General features: G+C 33.1%; 1 protein-coding gene across 6 annotated transcripts; it reads right to left on the reverse strand.

The window, feature by feature from the left end:
- Positions 1 to 5124: 5124 nt before the first annotated feature.
- On the reverse strand, positions 5125 to 22735 carry LOC148309505 (E3 ubiquitin ligase Rnf121). Of its 6 annotated transcripts, none has more exons than XR_015837518.1 (9): positions 22587 to 22735; positions 22299 to 22333; positions 21055 to 21196; positions 18710 to 18864; positions 16725 to 16953; positions 16365 to 16467; positions 14849 to 14981; positions 13630 to 13801; positions 5125 to 5208 (listed from the first exon to the last, which is right to left on the reverse strand). XR_015837518.1 is itself a non-coding variant. In XM_088259974.1 (8 exons), the coding sequence occupies exons 1-8, from the start codon at positions 22617 to 22619 to the stop codon at positions 13681 to 13683; spliced, it is 942 nt and encodes a 313-aa protein (XP_088116100.1). In that variant the 5' UTR covers positions 22620 to 22735; the 3' UTR covers positions 11945 to 13680. The 6 variants fall into 6 exon arrangements, 2 of the variants coding, with proteins under 2 accessions (XP_088116100.1, XP_088116099.1); XR_015837519.1 differs by lacking the exon at positions 5125 to 5208 and adding an exon at positions 7205 to 7485 and having other exon boundaries at positions 16374 to 16467; XR_015837517.1 differs by lacking the exon at positions 5125 to 5208 and adding an exon at positions 7205 to 7440.
- Between the last annotated feature and the right edge of the window lie 654 nt (positions 22736 to 23389).

Below are 23389 nucleotides of genomic sequence, written 5' to 3' on the forward strand. Positions count from 1 at the left end.
TTAAAGGAATAACCCGCAAAGCTTCTATTTTAGAGGCTTGTCTGCATGTAGGATTGTAAGGATAGGGAAGTTAAATGTGAAATCAATTGAAAATAAATCTTTTTTGAATTTATTATGCATTTCGCAGGAATCGAACCCGCGACGCCAATTTTAGAGTCGAACGTCTACCCAACTACCCCACGGCGCCTGTCTGTTGTCTATTATAGTATAAATTGTCTGCTATTATATAAATTGTATACTACTAAAGTAAAATCATTAAATTCCAAATATCTCAAAAACTATTAACATTCGGCCATACATTGTCAACTTAAATTTCTTGAATTGGCGTACCCCTACCTCGTCCTGCCGGGAATTCATCGAGTTACCAATAACCCTGTATAGTTTAGACCTTAACAAAGAGATTGGTACATAATATTCATATAAATACATAAAATAATTCCTTCTTTTCCGACTTTGAAATAAGACCGGCGCAGTAGGTAAAAATACCCCTCCCGTCCTTAAGCATCAATCAGCCGAACGGGTAGAAATACCTTTCCCGTTCTAAGTGTGTTAAATCCGTAATCACAAAATTCCATAGATGTTTTCATTGAAAATGGACTTTACGCATGTAAAAAATATGATGCAACGTGTGACATGCAAATTAATACGCATGTCAAATTTTTTCTTATTTTTTTTATGTTACAAAATAACAATTGTATAGATTACTGTTTTTGATTTTATACTCTTTTAACCTGTTAACTGGGCGGTCCGCTGTCCAATTACGCAACTTGTAACGGGCGCGAATACTGATTCACTCCGTGTCTTAAATTCATGTCGAGACATGAATGGATGACTAATACCTTTGTTGTTCGAAAAATATACGTCCATATATATAATATGATAAACATATATTTCAAGGACGTATTCATATGTCTTACCCGTTCCCGATATTGTTTACGTTTGACGTATTTATGTGTCCCGCCCGGTTAACATGTTAAGTAACGGTTGATGTTTCCTTTTACATAGTTGAAATTGTTGATGCGAGTTCATATGGTGAATATCCATTTTTGTAATAAATGTTGACTGTTACCGTTGTTATTTAGTGAAGCTAGGATCGGATATTTTGAAATAACAATAAGTAGGGTAGTTTTTTCAACCTTTTCAATTATAAATCGAAAGTATAAGTAAACACTGTGTACCATGACTGTTGACAATTCGCTCACTCCTGTCAAGAACGTCACAAATCAAAAAACTTGATTTTTCAGGAGAACATTTTTAAAGTTTTAAAATATATTACAATATATTAAAAATAAAAATCAACCCACTTATTGAACTTTTTGCTGTGCAACAGATATTTTTAGGTAAAACCTGAAGGTTTTTTCTCTATTTGAAAAATATTTAGAATGTTAAAAAAAAACATTAAACAATACCTATTCTTCAATATGCAAAAACAACGCTTTCTGCCCTGTAGCGGGTAAATATTAAGTTAAAAATATGCCGCTTTTGCTGATATATAGTACATTTTCCAGAAAATGTACTATAAATGCCCAGGCATTCCGAAAACATGCACAACTGAAAATTGACAATTTTTGATTTATGACGTTCTTGAAAGGAGTGAGCGAATTATTCTTTTGTTTTTTTTTCTTTCCTAAATATCATTTAAGATAAAAAATAATTAAATAAAAGGGTTATTATAAAATTTTTTATATACTGGCAAATTTTTATTTATCAAATGACTCTTTTCCGCCTCCATAGTGTAGTGGTTATCAGTTTGGCTACAGTTCTGGAAGTCCGGGTTTCGATTCCGTGGGTTTCAATGTAAAGTGATTTTTTCACTTTAATATTAATTTCATTTCAACCGAATCGAAGGACTGATCACCTAGCCTATACTAAACACATTGTTGTTGGGTGGTTTTTTCATCAGCCCCGACCCTAATTATACTCTGGCAGTCTGCTGCCCGACCCTCAGTATACTAATCACAAGTAACCGCAACACCCAATTCCCATCTGTACAATGTTTTTTGGTGTCTCTTGCGCTCTACCAAAAGTAAGCAAATAGAACGCTTATAAGCGTCTCCTGCTCTCTACCAATAGTATGTAACTTTAACAAAGCGTTTCCCGCTATCAATGTGTTAATGATTAAATTACCATTGCCTCAATCTGATGCAGTGTCCTATGCACTATTGGGTGTGGATGAGGGTCAACAGAATGTGGAATAATCTTTATTTATATTCTTTTTAAATCATAATAACTTATGTTATTTTTCAGAATTTATTTTATGAGTAAAAATCATTAGTAAATTTGTAATTGTTTGAAACGTGTATAATTTTAATTACTGTTAATTTGTTGATATAATTTTTAAATTAGGGCAAAGTAAAGACTGGCTTTGATAGGTTTTTTGTTTGTTTGTTGGTAAACTAATAGAATAAATCTCACACATATTGCAGTAATCACGCACATTAACATTAAGTGAATGCATCTTTTGGTGATGCATTTAAGAAATAATTTGATAAAGAATATTAGCCGTCTAATTACAAATTTGGGTAAGTCCTTACAGGTCTCTAAGGACTGAATTTAGAATCACACGACTAGTATATAGCTGCTTAAATAAATGCAATTGGTTTTATGTTGTATAGTCCTTGATTTTTCTTGTAAATAAAATAAAATAATTCATTTAATATCATGTTTTGTGTTAAGGAATTATTAATAAATTGATTCAAATAAAAATGTATTTGATTTTTTTACATCAATTTATTTTATATTGCCTTGGAAGAGTGGAGTTGATCAACTTGCATTCATTTCTTGCAGTATTGACGACAATATGTTTACTTCTATTGACATGACTGTGTAGTGGTTAGCACATTTGGCTGCCATGCTGCTGGAGATGCTGGGTTCAATTCCCCAGGGGAGGGACTAGGGGTCCAGGGTAATATTAAATAAAATACAAATATTATTTGATATTACCCTGGATTGGTATCTGATACAAGGATCAGCCCTAATTCAATAATATGGAGGGACTCTAGATAACACTGCGTTTATATGATGCAGTGCCCTATGCACCATTGGCGTGTGGACAAGGGTTAAGAGAGAGAATTATTATATCCTACTTTTTTAAAAACAGACAATATTATGAAAAATAATTTGTCATTGTGTATTAAATACATAATGAAAAATTGTAAAATGTCATATACATTGAATTTGATCGCGGCACACCTGTATCTGGCTCACGGCACACCGGTTGCGGAGCACTGCTCTAGAAGATAAGTCACAAGAACATCCCGATGACTGGTAAGAATAGACCATATTGCATTTTCAGAGTCATTACAAAGTACCTGTGCATCAGTGGCGTGCCCAGGGCTTACCAGTAAGGCAAGCCCATTATTTTTCAGAATAAAATCTTCTTCTCCGTCGTATTCCTCATTGCTGAGGGTTGTGACCCTTGCAGAAGCAATGACTCTTCTAGAGTTATCCCTTGACTGCGCTGCACGTAGCGCATCAACCATTGAAGTGCCTGCTGCTGCCTTAATTTGATCGCTCCATCGTGTGGGGATCTTCCTCACTCTCTCTTTCCCTCCAGGCTACCGATCACAACTAGTCGTTCCAGGCTATCCTCGTTGCCACGCACAACGTGTCTAAAGAACTGGAGAATCTGTCGGGTACAGATATTGGCCAGAGTCAAGCCATCCAAGCGTAGCCAGAATAAAATAGCGACTATGTAATTTTTCTTCACACTAATTTTATTTGATCAGCAACCGGGTTTCGTCGTAACCGACATCATCGGACTGGTGGTGTCAGTTATGACGAAACCCGGTTGCTGGTCAAATAAAATTCAAGTGGAAAAAATTTCATAGTTGTTATTTTATTCTATAAAATGCAGTTCAACCACGAAATTCAGTACAAAACTTTATTTAAAAAAAAAACAATATAAAGATAAACAATGTATTGTAATGAGTGTAAAAAATGCAAAGATGTAATTTTTGTATGGAATAGCCATCACATTGAAATAAAGAAAATGTTGACTGCAGTAAAATACGTTTCTAATAGATTTATATTATCCACTGGCACTTCGTGATGGAATTGCATTTTAATATATTATTAGATTAAAACCAATATTTTTAGCTTTTCCACTTTATTTTTATTTGACAAGTGACCGGGTTTCGTCGTTACCGACATCATCAGTACATCGACATCGACAGTACCAGTCTGATGATGTCGGTAACGGTAATAAAATGTCGGTAACCCGGTCGCTGGTCAAATAAAAATAAAGTGGAAAAGCTAAAAATATTGGGTTTAATCTAATAATATATTTCAATACGTTTCTAATCCAACGAGTTTTGTATATCGACTGATTAAACTTCCTTTTATGTAACAGTTGTGATATTTTTAAATCAGGAGTAGGTCTTTGAGACCTTGAGATGTAATCATTTCTTTTTTTTTAATAAAATTCAATGCGCTCACCTTTCCATTATAAATTAATTCCTTCAACCACTTTTATAAATAAATAAAACAGCACAAACGACATCGGCCGTATCCGAATTCATTATGACGTTCAAACAAAAATGTGCTTACTAAAAACGTAGCGAAGAACGAAAATAATGCGAAAACTTATTCAAATCTTAATAATTCCTACAATTACCGTATTTAATTATGGATTATCTTTTATATTTTATATTTATGAACTCTACAAAGGCATAAAACTAGTTGATAAGCATCTGACAGATAAGTAAACAGATAACAATAATGAAATACGTTCGTTACAAATATTGCGAATTGTAGCTATTTTCTTGTACCTATGTTCACGCTACCGAAGCTGGCTTCCAAACTCAATACAAAATGCCATATAGGTACCTACATTGTACGGTTTAAAGTTATGTTTTTAAACCAAATCAACTATGCGTTTTGCTGGAAGCAGAAGCCCAAATTGAAGCCAATGAGAGCGAGCGAGATGGCTAATCTTGTATCGCCTGCACCTGCAACAGACAGGGCGAAAGCCGAATGTTTACACTCGGCTATCTCGGGTAGTACGAAAAAGCGCGCGATAATTTAAAAACAGGCATACATTAATCATGTATTTTTAATCATTGTTGGAGTTGTTAGGCAACCCGGGCTTTTGGGCTTCTAGGGTAGGTCCGCCACTGCTGTGCATGCCCCAGTGGAGGGCGGCTGTCAGTTGGGTGAGGCCAGGAGGCCGCTGGTACAGCATACATCACAGTTACCCATTCCTTACCTCTAAAAATAAGTGTCTCAAATAATAACAATGTCACAATTGAGGGACACCACCGCGTTGCTCAATTGCGACATTACTAAATGACAAATGTCACCACTGACTTGAAACACGGTTATCAGGTTAATTCACGGGTTATGAAAAGTATGGAATAAATCTAGGAGGTGGTTTATTAAAATCTTATTTTATTTCACTCACTTGGCAAACATTTCACATTTACAACAACATAACAAAATTAAAAATAACACATTCAAGAAATTTTGTAAACACAATATACAGTAATCTTCCTTATAAGTATAAGTTTTGTATGTTTTTAATATTATTAGGTGGTACTAATCTTTGATGTTAAAAAGAATTGCCATTAAAATTAATATAATTCAGTCAAGTAATAAAAAGTGCATTTTTTGGGTTAAGAATTTTGTGTGTATACCAGTCAGAGGCGTGCATTTTATATAGGCAGAAAAGCAGTGCCTACCCTGGATTACTCACGTTTCATATAGAAACACAACCAGTGCCTACTATGCTTTATCCTTACACAACCCTGATTAAACACTCCATGCACGCCACTGAACACAGTGGATTTGTTGGTGAAAAGTTTTTGCTTTTGAGAGAAACCATAAACAATAATACATATTGAAAACAGTAATATTTCTGAGTGTGTTCAAATTTTTGTTCACAAATGTATAAAGTGCACAAGTGTGTGAAGGGATCACCTAAACTAGTAAATGACAAGCAGCTGTAAATGCCCAGACTTCCATATTTTCATCTCAATATCAGTGTCGAGATATCAATTAAAATCTTGAATTAAATTATTATTCAAATTCGACCAGTAAAATTGAGTGTTTGCAAACAAATATACGGGGAGTGAGTTTTTCAAACTAAACTTTTCACAGAGCAGTGAGTTTTTTTAAACACTTACATTATTTTACTTTTTTTCACATTATTATATATTAACCAAAAATGAACTAGTATTATGAATGAAAATGTAAACAACCAAATGTGGTAAAATGAATACTGGGTTTAGTATTATATCTTTGATTATTGATTTTGCCAAAATGGTGTTTTATGAAAAATTTAATTGTTAAGTTGGTATTGCAGATACAAACCTTAACAAACTACTTGAAGAAGTCTACAGATGTCACTACAAGTCGTATTTTTCAAACAAAATTGACAGCTCTGAAACCGCAAATGGAACATAACCAAACTTAATATCAAGCGAGTAATTTTGTTCATCTATGATCTCAAATAGCTTAATATGTTTCAAGGTACCTACACTCATTAATATACTATAAACATAGCTATTACTCTTATATAAGGTTAGTTGGAGATTAGTTAAGGCACAAAATCAGCATTTGGTTTACTAAAATGTTACCATTACAACAAATGCTCCTAAACTTGTTTTCAAAACTGATTTCAAGACATTCAGAGTAGCTTCTTATTTATTTATGTCATACAAAATTCTAATAAACCTGGCATTTTATCATACAAAAGATTGTAAACAATGTTTGCTAAATGACTGCTACTGATATCTTTAAACACTGTCGCAAGAAAAAGAAGAAGAAAACTTGAAAAGTATAGGAATTTAGATAAACAGTATTTGACAGAAAGAGCTTTTAATTTTATTGAATATTACTAATGATTTGTGCTAAGAAATTAAATTAAATGAGAAATAAATATATGCTCTCTAAAATAAATTTCACACATATTTATCACATTTTTTCACACATACTTTGAACAAAAAATAAAAATTGTATATATATTATATATATATATATATATATACAATTTTATATATATATATATATATATATATATATATATATATATATATATATATATATATATATATATATATATATATATATATACAATATATATTTAAATTTATATATATATATATATATATATATATATATATATATATATATATATATATATATATATATATATATTTAAATATATATTTATATTTATATTTATATATATAAACATAGGAAAACACTCTAAATTCAACTACATCTTTAAATATTTTCTAGGTTTTGTATAAGGCGCACTGTTTCTGGGTGTGCATATATTTGACTGTCCGGAATTTTCAGAATTGCAAACTGACAATTCTATTTCAAGAATTCGCGGACCATGGATATAGTGAGAATCGCCAGCCTGGCGACATTATAGACAGGCCGCTAGGTGCCGCTTTGCAGATTTATTACATTTCATATCTCGTTTGCGCTGGAGAGCTGCAAATCGTAGACGTCCAAACAATTGCTAATGTTGCCATCAATCTATTCAATGCGTGAGATAATAAATATATTATTTTTCCCGTATATAATGAATATAAGGAATAAAGGTTTTGAACACATAATGGCAACACCTTTAAACAATATGTAATTGTCTATGATGAGATCCATAGAAATTAGCACAATATAGAAGAGAATTGTAAACATAATCATACATTCTGTGTGGATCTGTAGGTATCTGCTTTGCAGATAACCCACTTGCAAAGGATTAATGCGAATTTTCTTCTATATTGTAACAATTTCTATGTATTTTACTCATATTAAGGCTAGCTATTATATCGACTTGATAATCTTAGCTGTTTATAAAAATTACATAAGCAAACATTTGACATTTAAAAACCAAACTCTATAATTTTTTTAATTTATATAAATGTTAATGTAGCAAAGATTTCAAAGCAAAAAGATGGATAAATATTTTTCTAAAATCTATGGTAGAAGATATTGGAATGGACTACAGTTTAAAGGTTTTTTTTTTAAGTATGAAAAATACCCTTTTATTTTGGAATAATGAAATAGTGAAAAAAAAAAGATAGAAAAAAATTAAGAAAAGTAAACTAACAAATTTTGCTCTGAATGAACACGCAAAAAAGATTTGCAGCGATATAAGAGGTACTAGTCTGACCAAACGAAATACCATGATATTTTGTATTTGTGGTATGGTAATATAACTCTCTCCTTATCATTCATCATTCACTTTGTGTAATACCACTTAAAATATTTAAATGTTTGCAATGAGACCAATAACATCTTACAAGAGTGGTCAATCAAGAAGAAGAGCTGACTTTAATTTCATACAAGCTGTCATCACCATCTACGTATTTAGATTTTGTTTATTGTGATTTAAAAAAAGAATATATCACATTGTCACCTCAAATGTTACATTTTTTGTCAATTGTAAATGCGCAGTTATTGTTTAGAGACGTATTTACTAGCAGTGCTAATTCATTTGCGATATTTGCAAGTTCTTTTTTTCAATTTAAAAAAGGAATGAATGTAGCAGTGCCAACCTGAGAAATTTATCCACGAACAAATAATATTTATGTTAAAAAAAGGTCCTAGAGCTCACTTCATGTGAAGCTTTTTACTAAAATAAATTATATTTAAATATCATTTAAATAAATTTAAAGCAACTTTTCCTATCAATTTGACGAATTATATAAATACAGATTATAATTACGTAAGTGCAAACATTGTTTCATCTTATTAATTTTGAAAATTTAATAAAAAATATGTATATATCCATGAAAAATGTGCCGGAACGCCCTAATGTGTAAAGGCAACTAGCCGTAACTCAAGTTGCAGCTGTTTGGCTTAACACGGCTCAGAGCATTCTTATAACTAGCCTCTATCATATACAGTCACAGATTTTGCTCTATCTCTTTCCTTTACCGAGATATTTACTATCCAAATAGCCGCAAAATTGTATTTGATAGATGTTTTGGCAAAAAGCATCATTTTAAGTTAACTATAAACTCGTTTATCTCAAAACTACTGTTTTTAACTTGCGGCGATTTGCCTTTGCATATTAGCGCCATTCCACCGCGTTACATGAAAAAAAACCATACTTAAAAGTATATTTTGAGTTTTATTTGACTCCTACAAAATCTGACATTTCAGATGTAACAACCTGATGCTTATGTTTTACATCATTTTTTTTTTAAGTTACAGGTTTACGAAAGAAACACTGCTGTATTAAATATTTCAATTTTAGATTACCTAACAGCTGGCCTATATAGAATTCAACAATATAACTGTCAAAGCAATAAATAAAAATATTCCAGATACCAGAATTCGACCAGGGTTTTATTATGCATTTTTTTTACTCTTCAATTTCCCCCATTTTTTAAAAATAGCTAATCTATTCAATTGCAAACAAATTTGTACAATCAGAAAATTAAAACAGCAGAATGAACTTTAGTTAACGGACTATAAGACACACTTTAATTTGAAAAAAAACACAGTTCCACCATTTATTATTAGATTGTAAAACAAGGCTAAAAAATTGTTTTAAAAAATAATTTTGTGGCTCTCATGGATCCTGTTGGAGTGGGGTATGTTCGCCTCAGAAAACGTCACATAACACAATTGTAGTGTATTTTTGTGTACTACAAGAGCACATGTGGTGTTGTGTAGTGGATTACATTTTTATTGTAAGATCCCCATCACAACAGTGTTACCAGATGGAGGTAGGTTTCCTAAGTATATGGTCATTTTTAAGACTGACTGATATTATAAATCAAACAGTAAACATTTTTATATTAATATACAGGCCACATGGCGTAGTTGAGTAGACGTTCGACTGCTTAACTAGAGTCGCGGGTTCGATTTCCGCTAATTGCAAAATAAATTCAAAGAATTATATATTTTCAATTGCTCTAGGTATTTGTAATGTATTTTTCACATTTCTCTTCTATACCCTTACTATCCAACCTGCAGACAAGCCTCTAAAAGTAGAGGATTTGCGGATTATTCCTTTAAAAAAAAAGGAGTATAATAATAATAATATAATAAAACCCTTATCCGCACCCCATGGTGCATAGGGCACTGCGTCATATAAACGCAGTGTTATCTTGATGGTTTACACATGAAGGAAAGGTGATCAGCCCTCCGCTTCAGGTGCCATGCCAGGGTAATATTGAATAAATATGACAGTGAAAAAATCACTTATATTTATTTTACCCCCCTTGGGAATCGAAACCGGGACCTCCAGAACGGTAGCCGAGCGTGCTGACCATTACACTACGGAGGCGGACTATAATACCTACCTGAATTTTAAAGGCAATTTTTTAAAGAATAAAGTGTGTCTTATAGTCCGTAAAGTATGTTATATATAAAATGCAATACCTACATAGGCAACGTGAGAGCTCAAATATCAGATAGTCACAATTATAATTAAAATATTTACATAGACCATCAGTCCATACCTTATAATACATTTCGTAATAGATTAACTAACTACAGACCAATTCCTACAAAATTTTATAAAACCACTTCTAGAAATATGTATTTACAAATTGACTAAATCCAAATCATTCCCAAGTATCAACTTCAAAGAAAACTTAAATTGTGGATAGTGCCATAACATGTAAACCGTTTCCGTCATGAAGTCGGCCATTCAAAAGTGATAATTTTAATATTAAAAAAAAAAAAAAAAAAAAAAATATCGCTCACTCCTTTCAACAACGTTATATATCAAAAACTGTCAATTTTCAATTTATTATTAGATTAAAACCAATATTTTTAGCTTTTCCACTTTTTTATTTGACCAGCGACCGGGTTTCGTCGTTACCGACATCATCAGACTGGTCGACCAGTCTGATGATGTCGGTAACGACGAAACCCGGTCGCTGGTCAAATAAAAAAGTGGAAAAGCTAAAAATATTGGTTTTAATCTAATAATAAATTAAAAATGCAATTCCATCACGAAGTGTCAGTGGATAATATAAATCTCTCAATTTTCAGTTGTGCATGTTTTCGGAATGCCCAGAAAATGTACTATATCCCAGCAAAAGCGGCATATTAACTTAATATTTACCCGCTACAGGGCAGAAAGTGTTGTTTTTGCATTTTGAAGAAAACGTATTTTTTTAATTATTTTTTTAAATATACTAAATATTTTTCAAATGGAGAAAAAACATTCAGGTTTTACCTAAAAAGATCTGTTGCACATTAAAAAGTTCAATAAGTGGCTTGATATTTAAACTTTAAAATATGTTATATTTTTAAACTTTAAAAACGATCTCCTGAAAAATCAAGTTTTTTGATATGACGTTGTTGAAAGGAGTGAGCGACATGTGTTCTTACAAAAGTACAGTTTGAACTTGTTCTTACAAGAGCAAGTTCGGATCGAGTGGTGAGAATAGCAGTAGACAGCAGCATAAGAGGTAGCAGACCTCCAGGAAGACCACCTAAACGATGGAAAGACAGCTGGTCTTCCACCTCCCAGGAGCGGACTCAGAGAATAATAAAACATAGTCCTAACTAAAGAAGAAGAAGTATAGAAATTCTATAAATTAGGACATTTTAAATCATTACAGAATTCGGATCCTCGAAAGACAACTTCGTATGATGTAGCTAGACATTACAATGTTAGAGTGCTTGACCCCTCACTTTGTAGCCAGCATCATAAAAATGCATGGACACATTCTGTGATCCTGTTAAAATTAACAGTGTTGTAATGAGAAGTTCCATAGATAAAATGGTATAGGGCAGATCTTTACCCTTTGTATTAATTAATTTATTATTATTTTGTCTATATATTTTATGGTGTTTGCACTAATTTAATTTTATATTTAAAATATAAATAAAAGAAAATCCCACATCGGCATAGCTTGTGCATGGATATACAATATGCACTATAGTATGAAAAAATGATAAAAATTTAAAGATAAAAAAAAGAAATCCTGCTGTCACCCATTTCAAATCAATTTAAAAAAAAAAAAAAAATTGTTACTCTTTATCCCATGCGCAAGACAAAACAAGACAGGGACAAATATATATTTTCAATATGGCGACTGATTCAATGATTCGTTATGTTGAACATTTCCAAAGACAAAATACACAAGTACTTAGGTACCACTAACAGAAATTGCTATTTGCTTGTCTATGGTACTTTTCTATTGGTGGGTTCAAGTATCACTTAATTTTGGGTGCTTTGCCAAAAAAAATGCTTTGCTTTAAATACTGATAATAAATTTATTAGAGAGTTTGAAAAATCAATAATTAATTATTACTGTTCATTTATCATTATTAATTCCTGACTTTTTTTTTAAAAAATGGTTAGAAATATTTACTTGTATTATACAAATATTTAGAGACTATCTTAAAATTCACCTACTTTGGAATGTAGCTTATTACATTAACTTTATTTTGGTATCAATAACTAAGTGTTTATTTTATTTTAATAATATTCATGACGGAATGGTTTCACAATGAATTAAGAGGTTTCCAAAGCGATGACATTTATTGCACTATATTCCCAGATCTTAAATTATAATTAAGTACGTTGATTACTACAGTAACTATTAAAAATAACTTTCTGTATGAATTGGTCTTTTGGACAATTTTGTGCCACATTCTTCATCACAAATAAATTTCAAAAATCAAATCTACCACTATGTTGACTGTCATCAAAAACTCATGGTGTGGGCCTACCCAATATGCATGCCACATCTGGCAATACTACAGTTGGCAGCACTGATAGGAGGGTCTAAATTTTAAAGGCACAGAACGATTGGCGCTTTTTCTTTTTTCTGCACTGCACTCACTGTTTTCCATTAAATCGTCTACATTTTCTTTTTGAATAATCTTAATTTATCAAAGCAGGTTTTAATCGAAATTGCAATTTATAGAAGATTTTATATGAGATATTCATTAGTAAAAATCCTATACCTGTCAGATTTTTTTAATTTTAATTTTATGGAAGATCAAATGTTTATAATTTTGAACATGTTTTCAATTTATTAACTTATAAATGTTAACTCCATTACAAACACTTGATCCTCTTCAATGGTTATGAAATATTTTTGAACAATAATGAAAAAAAAAGGAATTTGACATTTACTGTCAGTGTTGCTAGTGAAATAAATTAGTTGTAGCAATTATCGGCAATATGACAAGGGTTTTTATGTTTTAACTCAACCTTTAAGCAATATGTCTTTTATTTTCATTCAAACCCTTATCCGCACCCAATGGTGCATAGGGCACTGCACCATATAAACGCAGTGTTATCTTGATCATTAACACATGAAGGAAAAATACTCAGCCCTCCGCTTTAGGTACCCGTCCAGGGTAATTTTGAATAAATATTGCAGTAAAAAAATCACTCATATTTATTTTACCCCCCCTGGGATTCAAACTCGGGACCTCCAGTACGGTCGCCGAGCGTGCTGACCATTATACTATAGAGCAGACGATGCCAATAACATCTAGTGAACTAAAACATATGCTTGCAACTAAAAGAAAAATATTAAATGACACAAAAAACAGGATAGACAGTCCTGAGATAAAATTTGTTTGAGCATTTTTATAAATTTACGGGAATTCGGAATGTGACACAAAAGAGCCAATGTGTACAATATACAGAACACATGTTGCCACAGGCAAATCGCTTGATAAGGACTAGGTTACCTTGCCAAGCAAGTTGCTTCAGTCTGGCGAGGACTAGTTTCTTGGATGGACTCATTCGAGCCCCAGGGCCCAGTTGATGCCCTGCACCAAGCACAGGATCAGGGGCTGCCAAGCCACCAGCAGGCGGATCCAGTCTAGCAGCTGTCCGTACAGGACGTGGGGGCGCTCCCATCTGATCATTTTTAATCAAGGAAAATATTTACAACATTTTGAGTGTGTCCAAATTAGAGGTGTCAAATACTATGATACGTCAAGCGATCATTATATCGACGGCCCCTACGTAAAATATCTGCAAATTGGTTACTTTACAGGAGAGAGCTTAGAAGATATTTTCAACGTAGTTTTATTTTTAATATATTATTAGATTAAAACCAATATTTTTAGCTTTTCCACTTTATTTTAATTTGACCATCGACCGGGTTTCGTCGTTACCGACATCATCAGACTGGACAGTCTGATGATGTCGGTAACGACGAAACCCGGTCGCTGGTCAAATTAAAATAAAGTGGAAAAGCTAAAAATATTGGTTTTAATCTAATAATATATTAAAAATGCAATTCCATCACGAAGTGTCAGTGGATAATATAAATGTATTTTTAATTATTAATTAACGGTTTTATCTCAAATTCTAAACTAGTATTATACATTTAAATAATAATAAAACCCTTATCCGCACCTCAATGGTGCATAGGGCACTGCTTCACAGTGTTAACTTGATCGTTAACACATGAAGGAAAGGTGATCAGCCCTCCGCTTCAGGTACCAGTCCAGGGTAATATTGAATAAATATTACAGTGAAAAAATCACTTATATTTATTTGACCCCCCCTGGGAATCGAACCCGGGACCTCTAGAATGGTAGCCGAGCGTGCTGACTACAGAGGCGGACAAAAATAATTACACGGTAAAATAATGTATTAAATCGTTTTTAAACTTTATTCTTTGTCAAAATTAAGTAGTTAGCGTTTTAGGAGCTAAATTCATTTAAAAAATTCGATGTAGATAACGCCTGAAAACTGGACGTAATTTATTTTATATATATATTTTTTTTGTTTATATTTCTAGGAATAATCGGCGAGTATGTATGAGGAAATGTACGAATATGGAAGAGACAAGGAATATTTCCAAAGCTGTGGCGTTTTATCCTTTCTTCTTACCCCTGCGGAAGTGGCATGATGGTTAGGTAACAAATATGTTTAGATGCCGATTGAAAAGGATACGGATTGTTGAACATTCTCTTGAGATCAACCTTCTCCTTGCAGTATGGACAGGTTTGTTTCTTTCCAACTATACACCATCCTCTTATGCAGAATTCATGAAACACATGGCCGCAAGAAAGTTTGAACGTGTTTTCTGGAATCATTTGATAAAAATATACATACCAATAGATTTTTGTCACGATGTTGGTTTATTGGCTAATAAATTAATATGAAAAATCACAAGACTATCGATAGCATTCTTATTGAAATCTGTAGAGAACTAAGGGAGATATTAAGGTTTAAACTTTAGATATTTGAACAAAACGAAAAACGTGCGTTTGCATACATCATCAAATTTCCATCATCGAACATTTTATGACGTCATATGGTTTATTGTGTATGGTTTATAGAGCTGTAATAGTAGTAGTGTGGATTGTTTGTTTACCACTACACTACCAGTTGTTTTTTTCATTACTTTTTATGAAAAACAGTGAAGACAATATTTTTTTAACTATTTTATTTTTGGCACAGTCCTAGCTCGCTGATCCGAACGTTCTGTAATCCGAAATGCGCTATAATCCGAACGATTTTGTGCTCTAATGACGGCCACCTTCTGAAGCCGTGAAAGCTTTTAACATAGCCATCATCAACTGGGCTGAAGAAGTCGTCCACAACACTGAGGAATTGGTGGTTTTGAGACAGATTAATGATTAGCCCTTGGACACTAGTTAGGTTCATTGGTTCAAAAGAATCCAATTTATTCAAGTTAAAATAAAAAAAGTTTTACTTGGTAAATACAACTATGTATTTCTTAAAATCTATTGTAACATGTGTTTAAATGCATTTTGAATCATTTTGAAACACCGGTACCATTTTCGCCGGCTACATTTTCAAACACCAATATAGTGTTTGAAAATGATGCAGAATGCATCGAAAGACGTGTCATAATAGATTTTAAAAAATAATGGTAATTACCAAGAAAACTTAAATTAACAATGGATCAATATTTCCATAATGTGACCGAATCAATTAATAAAATAAAAATGCTTGGTTTGAAAATCATTCATTCAGTACCTAAATAATTTTATAAAATTAATTAACTTTGTTTTCACCACTTTTTTTATTAATACAATTTAACCTACCGGTTTCGACAAGAAACTAGTCATCATGTGTGTGTGGAAGTTTTTCGTGAGAGTATTTTAATGTTTTTGAATTAAAATAAACCCTGATTATGACAAGGTTCTTGTCAAAACCAGTAGGTTAAATTGTATTAATAAAAAAGTGGTGAAACCAAAGTTAATTAATTTTATAAAGTTTATAAAATGTGCCACAAAGTATCTGCGGAAATATTCAAGAAACCTAGATAATTTGTTTAAATAAAGAGCATTTTCATGAACTGAAATTCACTTTTTTTCTCTCGTTTTTCTTAAAATACTCAGTAATGTGATCGATTCTCTAATCCAAATGACCCACTGCATGATTTACATTCGGATTAGGGAGTTGGCACTGTCTTTAAAAAATTATAATAATTACTAACCTAATATACCTTCTTCTCCGGCAGCCACCATGAGCTGGTTTCCACACACGGCACACACATTCTGGTCTAACTGTCTCGTGGGCATACCCTGGGCTCTATAATACTGGAAAGGAAGCCACAATTTCATCATAAAACAATCTGGATAACTTGAAACAAAGGCGATATATTTCATATTATTTTTTGAGATAGACTGGAACGACTGATTGTGATTGGTAGCCTAGAGGGGAAGAGAGGGAGAGGAAGATCCCACACGATGAACCGATCAGTTAAGGCAGCAGCAGGCACCTCGGTGTTTGGAGCTGGAAGTTTTTAGCATCATAAGGGAAGGGTTAAACTAAATAAAAATAGTTAAGTACTTACCCCTACGTGAGAAGCCATTTTGTCTGAGCATATTTCGGCTATATCCCGACCCAGAACTCCATAGTAAAGCCCGTAGAAGAGGAGCAACAGTCCGCAGTCCATCCACACATGGGGCTTTGAGTTGAAAACAAGATTTAGACCGAAAAATGTTGCCATCATTATGACGTATCCAAGTACTCCGAGGAAACAACTCAGTTTGTATAAAAAGTAAAACCATTTGTAAACTAATCTAGAAAATTATAAAAATACATAATATTAAGCGGATTAATAGAAAAAAAAAAAATTTATCACTCATAAATGCCTTACTGATTTTTCAAAATTAAATAAAATGGCGTACAATAAAGTAACTATAAATTAGAGCTTCCAAAGCTGTCAAAAATATAATTAACTAACCTGTCTTTTCATCCTTTTGTTTTCTTACCTAAATGATTTTTTTTCATTTATGTAAAGAAGGTTTTTTTTTGTTGAATATTTAAATAACACATCAAATCGTTTGATAAATTCCCGGGAAAAATCACAATCATAAAACTACCATTTCATAACAAAAAACAAAAGAATTGGGTATTAAGATAATTATTATATATTTGCTGTTATCGACTGTGAAACTGGCATCGGGAGTTTGATTCCCGACAATTGCAAAATGAATTCAAGAAAGATTTATTTTCAATTGGTCTGGGTGTTTGTGATGTATTTTTCACATTTACCTTCCCTATCCTCACTATCCTTCCTGCAGATAAGTTTCTAAAATAGAGACTTTTGAGGGTTATTTATTTTTAAAAAATCTTATAAATTAGTCACATTTATTTATTTGTGTGTGTGTTTATTTAACTTTTTGTTTTGGCATTTACTTTGTGGTAAAACATGTTAAAATTATTGAAGAAAACGCTTGTGTTTATACTTTTTTATGAAATTTCGTGTAGAGATTGCGATAAAAAATATATAGGCCAAACTGCGAGAGATTCAAAGATTAGAATTAAAGAACATCGTAGCGGTCTTGTTTGTAATTATTTTTCGGAATTTGCAAATCACATTATAGATACAAATCACTAATCCCACTCTCATAAACTAAAATTATTACACCTTGTACCACATAAAGGCCAAATTATGAATTATTTCGAAAATTTAGAAATCCAAAAAAAACTAAATTCTAATAATAATTTAATAAACAAAATCTTGTTTCAAAATTCTTCACCTTTGCTTTCCATTTTTCCTTTATTTTCAAACTCCGCCCCTTGACTAACCCCCCCTCCCCCTAACTTACCCCTCTGCTTATTTATAGAGCAGTTAAATATTAATTATGTTTAGTGTACATTTAGACCTGAGGATGGAAGCTTAGCTTCCGAAACTAGTAGTCATAAATAAACTCAAGTGGTATAAAAACAAGTGTTTTCTTTAATAATATGTATTTATTTCTTCTTCGAACCCTTATCCGCACCCCAATGGTGCATAGGGCACCGCATCATATAAACGCAGTGTTATCTTGATTGTTAAAACATGGAGGAAAGGTGATCGGCCCTCCCCGCCTTAGGTACCAGTCTAGGGTAATATTGAATAAATATTAGAGTGAAAAAATCACTGTATGTATTTATTTAACGCTTCGCAATTTACAGAAATTGTATACTGAGGGTCGGGCGCCAGACTGGCAGAGTATAATTAGGGTCGGGGTTGATGAAAATCCCACCCGACAACAATGTGTAAAATTAATAACAATTTCATTTCAAACCCTTATCCACACCCCAATGGTGCATAGGGCACTGCATTATATAAACGCAGTGTTATCTTGATCATTAACACATGAAGGAAAGGTGATCAGCCCTCCGCTTCAGGTACCAGTCCAAGGTAATATTTAATAAATATTAGAGTGACAAAATCACTTTTATTTATTTGACCCTCCGTGGGAATCGAGCCCGGGACCTCCAGTACGGTAGCCCAGCGTGCTGACCATTACACTACTGAGGCGGACAATAATTAGTAAATTGACTTACCTAGGCGTGGCTCCATCGATTGGTTTCTGCAACGCTTTTCTCCCAATAAGAGATGTTATACAGCTAAATAAAAGCCAAATGAATATAAATCTCCACCATTGGTTCTTGAGACTCAATCCGACGGGTATTGTCCACATACCCACCAAGGTCACTGACTGGAGAAGGAAATATAAGATAATTAACCATTTGCATTTTGACATCTCAACATAGATGAAGAAAAAATTTTTTTTTTTTTTTTTTTATAAATCACTTTTTAACAATTTTTAACATATCGCTCACTCCTTTCAAGAACGTCATAATTCAAAAATCGACAATTTTAAGTTGTGCATACTTTCGGAATGCCCAGAAAATGTACTATATCCCAGCAAAAGCGGCATATTTTTAACTTAATATTTACCCGCTACAGGGCAGAAAGTGTTGTTTTTGTATTTTGAAGAAAAGGTATTGTTTAACTATTTTTTGAAATATACTAAATATTTTTCAAATGGAGAAAAAACCTTCAGGTTTTTCCTAAAAAGATCTGTTGCACAGTAAAAAGTTCAATAAGTGGCTTGATATTTATTTTAATACATTGTATTATATTTTTAAACTTTAAAAATGTTCTCCTGAAAAATCAAGTATTTTGATTTATGACGTTCTTGAAAGGAGTGGGCGATATTTTAAAAATAAAAATAAAAAGTTATTTTGCAGAGACCCACCAAGCCACCTTGTGTGTCTTGTCGGTGGAGTTCTTTTTGCATACATTTTTTTATTGTTTTTTAACCATTTTAACCTAATATATACACACAAAAAAGGAGAAAAATTAACAATATAATCTTTTTTACAATGTTCATAAAATTAACTCTTGATCATTTACCCATTCCTTTATTTTGCCTATATATATATAGAATATAATATAGAAGTTTGGGTATTTACTGGGCAGTCTAGGGTGGTAAGTAATCACTTTCTTCTTTCTTCTAACCCTTATACGCAAAGCTCCCATCATGGATATGCCATTAGATACCATGAATGTGACTCACAACTCTGTCAAACACTTCACAACTGATATACTCGAAAGGGAGACATGGCGAGAGAATGATCCCTACACCTTTCGAAGTGGAGATGGATCGAAAAAAGATGGTCGGGCAGGCTCTGGAATCTTTGGCGTCCACCCCATACAGAAAAAATCAACTTGTCTGGGAGAATACGCCACTGTTTTTCAGGCTGAAATGAGCGCAATGCAATCATGGAGTGCGCCCACACGAACCTATACCGATCATACTATAACAAAAAGATCTATATCCTCTCGGACAGCCAGGCGGCGCTTAAGACCCTAGGCTCCGTTGAGATAAGATCTAAACTAACCCATGAATGCATAGAGGCTCTAAACCTTCTGGGAGAGAGAAACGCGGTAAGGCTGGTTTGGGTGCCCGGACATTGTGGTGTCAAGGGCAACGAGGCTGCCGATAAACTTGCAAGAACTGGTGCTGAGAGGCCACCAATGGGCCCTGAACCCATATGCGGACTGACACTCAGCACTATCAAGTTTAATCTAAAAAACTGGGCCATGGACAAGAGCCAAGAAATCTGGTCCAACAGCTCAGGGATGAAACACGCAAAGGAACTGATCACAGGATACTCGCGGAAATTCACCACAGAAGCTCTAAGGCTTAGCAAAAAACAAATAAGGATCATAGCCAGGACCTTGACAGGACACTGCAGACTGAGGAAACACGTGACAAAAATCTCACTTCATGACTCCCCAGTATGCAGTTTTTTTATGGAGGATAGCGAAACGCCAATCCACATTCTTTACAATTGTGACGCACTCGCTCACAAACGAAGTCGAATCCTTGGAGGACCTCTACTGGACTCCGAGAAGGTGAAGCTCCTACCACCAAGACAGGACGTGAGTTACATGACTCATGTAGGTCTTGGCAGTGAGCTGTAATACAGAGGGAAGTCACAATGGACCTAATATGGTCGCAGTGACATAAGGGATGCAAGATCCCTTGACCCCAAAAAAAAAAAACCCTTATACACACCCAACGATGGATAGGGCACTGCATTATATCAATGCAATGTTATCTTGATAGTTAATTATATGAAGGCAAGGTGATCAGCCCTGCGCTTCAGATCCAGGGTAATATTAAATCAAATATGAAAGTGAATAATAGAAGGATACTAAAGAAACCTATATCCAGCAGCGTACGACAGAAGGGTAGAGAAGAAGAATAAATTATAATTAAGGCATGTTTATTATCAGAGATTGACATCTCTTAGAAAAAAAAGTATTCTTATCTATCTTTCTTCAGTTGGGCAAAAGATGATTACACATTTTTATTAAGAAACGGTGCTATACTAACGGAATATGATCTATAATGCCGCCTTTTCCACTCCACTAGAAGTATTTGCGCTATGAACATCGTTCCGAGTAATATGAGGACCATTTCCATGTGCATCGCGTCGTGACCCTTGTGCTGCTCATGGAGTTTTTGATGCTCCAATCTATAACAAAAAAATTACAAAATAATTCAACTGAGGATAAGCATTATCGATAAAATCAAGAAAGGTCTATTGAGATGGTTTGGATGTGTGGAAAGAATGAGTGAGGAAAGTACGGTAAAAAAAATAATGAGGCGAATGTAGTTAGGAAAAGAAGCGGTGGAAGGCCGAGGAAACTCGGCACAATCTGGTATGTCAAATACTTGAAAGCGTCCGGCAAATCAAAACCCAAACAAAATTCTATTTATTGCCTTTGGACACTTGTTATGAAGTGATGTTGCTGTTTGATATCAACGCGCTTGTTTCCCATAATCCTGATTTGATAAAGCAATCAAGTTTGTCAAAGTAATAAATGTTTGCACTTTTATAGTTTTGAGACATAATTTGTAATTATTATAGCTACTAAAAACTGTTAATATGCGGCGGGACTTGAATTTAAGCATGTACAATACAAACAGAATGTTAATATATTTTTTTCGGATTTTTTGTCTGTCATATCGCTCACTCCTTTCAAGAACGTCATAAATCAAAAAACTTGATTTTCCAGGAGAACGTTTTTAATGTTTAAAAATATAATACAATGTATTAAAAATAAATATCAAGCCACTTATTGAACTTTTTACTGTGCAACAGATTTTTTTAGGTAAAACCTGAAGGTTTTTTCTCCATTTGAAAAATATTTAGTATATTTAGAAAAATAAATAAACAATACCTTTTCTTCAAAATGCAAAAACAACACTTTCTGCCCTGTAGCGGGTAAACATTAAGATAAAAATATGCCTCTTTTGCTGGGATATAGTACATTTTCTGGGCATTCCGAAAACATGCACAACTGAAAATTGACGATTTTTTATTTATGACGTTCTTGAAAGGAGTGAGCGATATCTGAAGTCAGTTAAATGAAGGTCCGTTACATCGAGGTTTTACTGTAATAATAAATATAACTAATTTATAAAGGGCCGTTTTCGTGAGAAATTCGCTTAAGTACACTCCCTATTTTGATTAATCATTTCACACTGTTTTTGTGAAATCTTGATAAGACATTAACAATATGATTAACTGTTTTGAAATTAAAGATTTTTTTAGCATATAAACTGCTTTTTACCTCATTTTTTCTTCCGACGTCAGCTCATCGAATGTCTACAAATAAAAAACAGTAAATTAAATGATTATCCAATTAAAAAAGACACCTAATTTCATAATTTTTATACAAATCAGTGGATCATGAATTAAATTAATAATGACATAACTTCTTAAAGCAATTCGTTGGTATGGCATTAAAAATAAATATCGACTAATGGAAACATCTCGAGTATTTATTAGATTTAGTATTTATGCATTCAAAAATCATTGTGAAAATAAATAAAGAAAAATATTTCAGTAAAGGACAAACCTTATTCGGATCAACGGGCCTGTGGAGATCCATTGTCAATATTTGTTTTTAAACTAAGATAAATATACACTTAAATATTAATTATAATTGATTGCAGGCAAATATCAAAGCCAAAATACAAGTTCCACATATTCAAGTGCCAAATTGACAACTTGATCCATAGAAAAAATATATGCTGAATATCTCTGAATTTTGACAGATAAATATAGAGAGATAAAATTAGGTGCGTAGGTACTTATAAAAACTAACTAACCATCACGCCGCTTCTCCGCACGGGTAGGCAGAGAGAATCGAACGCCATACCACTCTGTCTTTGGAAACATTCTTCGCCTCATCTACATTCATGCATCTCCTCATACATACCCGACGATTATTACGACCCGGCCGCTTTCAAGTATTTGACATACCTGATTGTGCCAGGTTTTCCTCGGTCTTCCTCTGCTTCTTTTTCCAACTACATTCGCCTCATTAATTCGTTTAACCGTGGGTACTTATTCGTATATTATATAGCTTGAAATGAACATATTGTTAGTGAGCGACGAAAGGTTTTCGTAAATTTATGGGGTCTAAATAATCAAATTAAATGATATCCATAGAAGTATGACCTCAACCAGCTTTTTACATTTTTCTTTGGTTACTCTTCATAGTCAAAATATGACAAGAGATTTTAATTTATCTAGAGATAAAGTCGATTTAGTTTAGGGCAAATATGACTTTGATTTCATATACCATACTGTATTTCCTCGGGTTTGTGTGTGAACCTAACGGACGTTGTTAGAAAAGCTTGCACCTAGCTTCACATG

The sequence above is a fragment of the Brachycentrus maculatus genome, unplaced genomic scaffold, assembly GCF_059751285.1.
Source record: "Brachycentrus maculatus isolate JH-2025_06_01 unplaced genomic scaffold, ASM5975128v1 h1tg000122l, whole genome shotgun sequence".
Taxonomy (NCBI): domain Eukaryota; kingdom Metazoa; phylum Arthropoda; class Insecta; order Trichoptera; family Brachycentridae; genus Brachycentrus; species Brachycentrus maculatus.

Bases quoted from the DNA above. Each gene is read 5' to 3' on its own strand.
- LOC148309505 (XM_088259973.1), bottom strand. From the start codon at position 22,619: ATGGATCTCCACAGGCCCGTTGATCCGAATAAG. The intron at 21,197-22,298 runs GTAAAAAGCAGT...TTTTTGTTATAG, and splicing joins ACGTCGGAAGAAAAAATGAG to ATTGGAGCATCAAAAACTCC. The intron at 13,802-14,848 runs GTATCCTTTTCA...AAAAATGATCAG, and splicing joins AAGAGAATGTTCAACAATCC to ATGGGAGCGCCCCCACGTCC.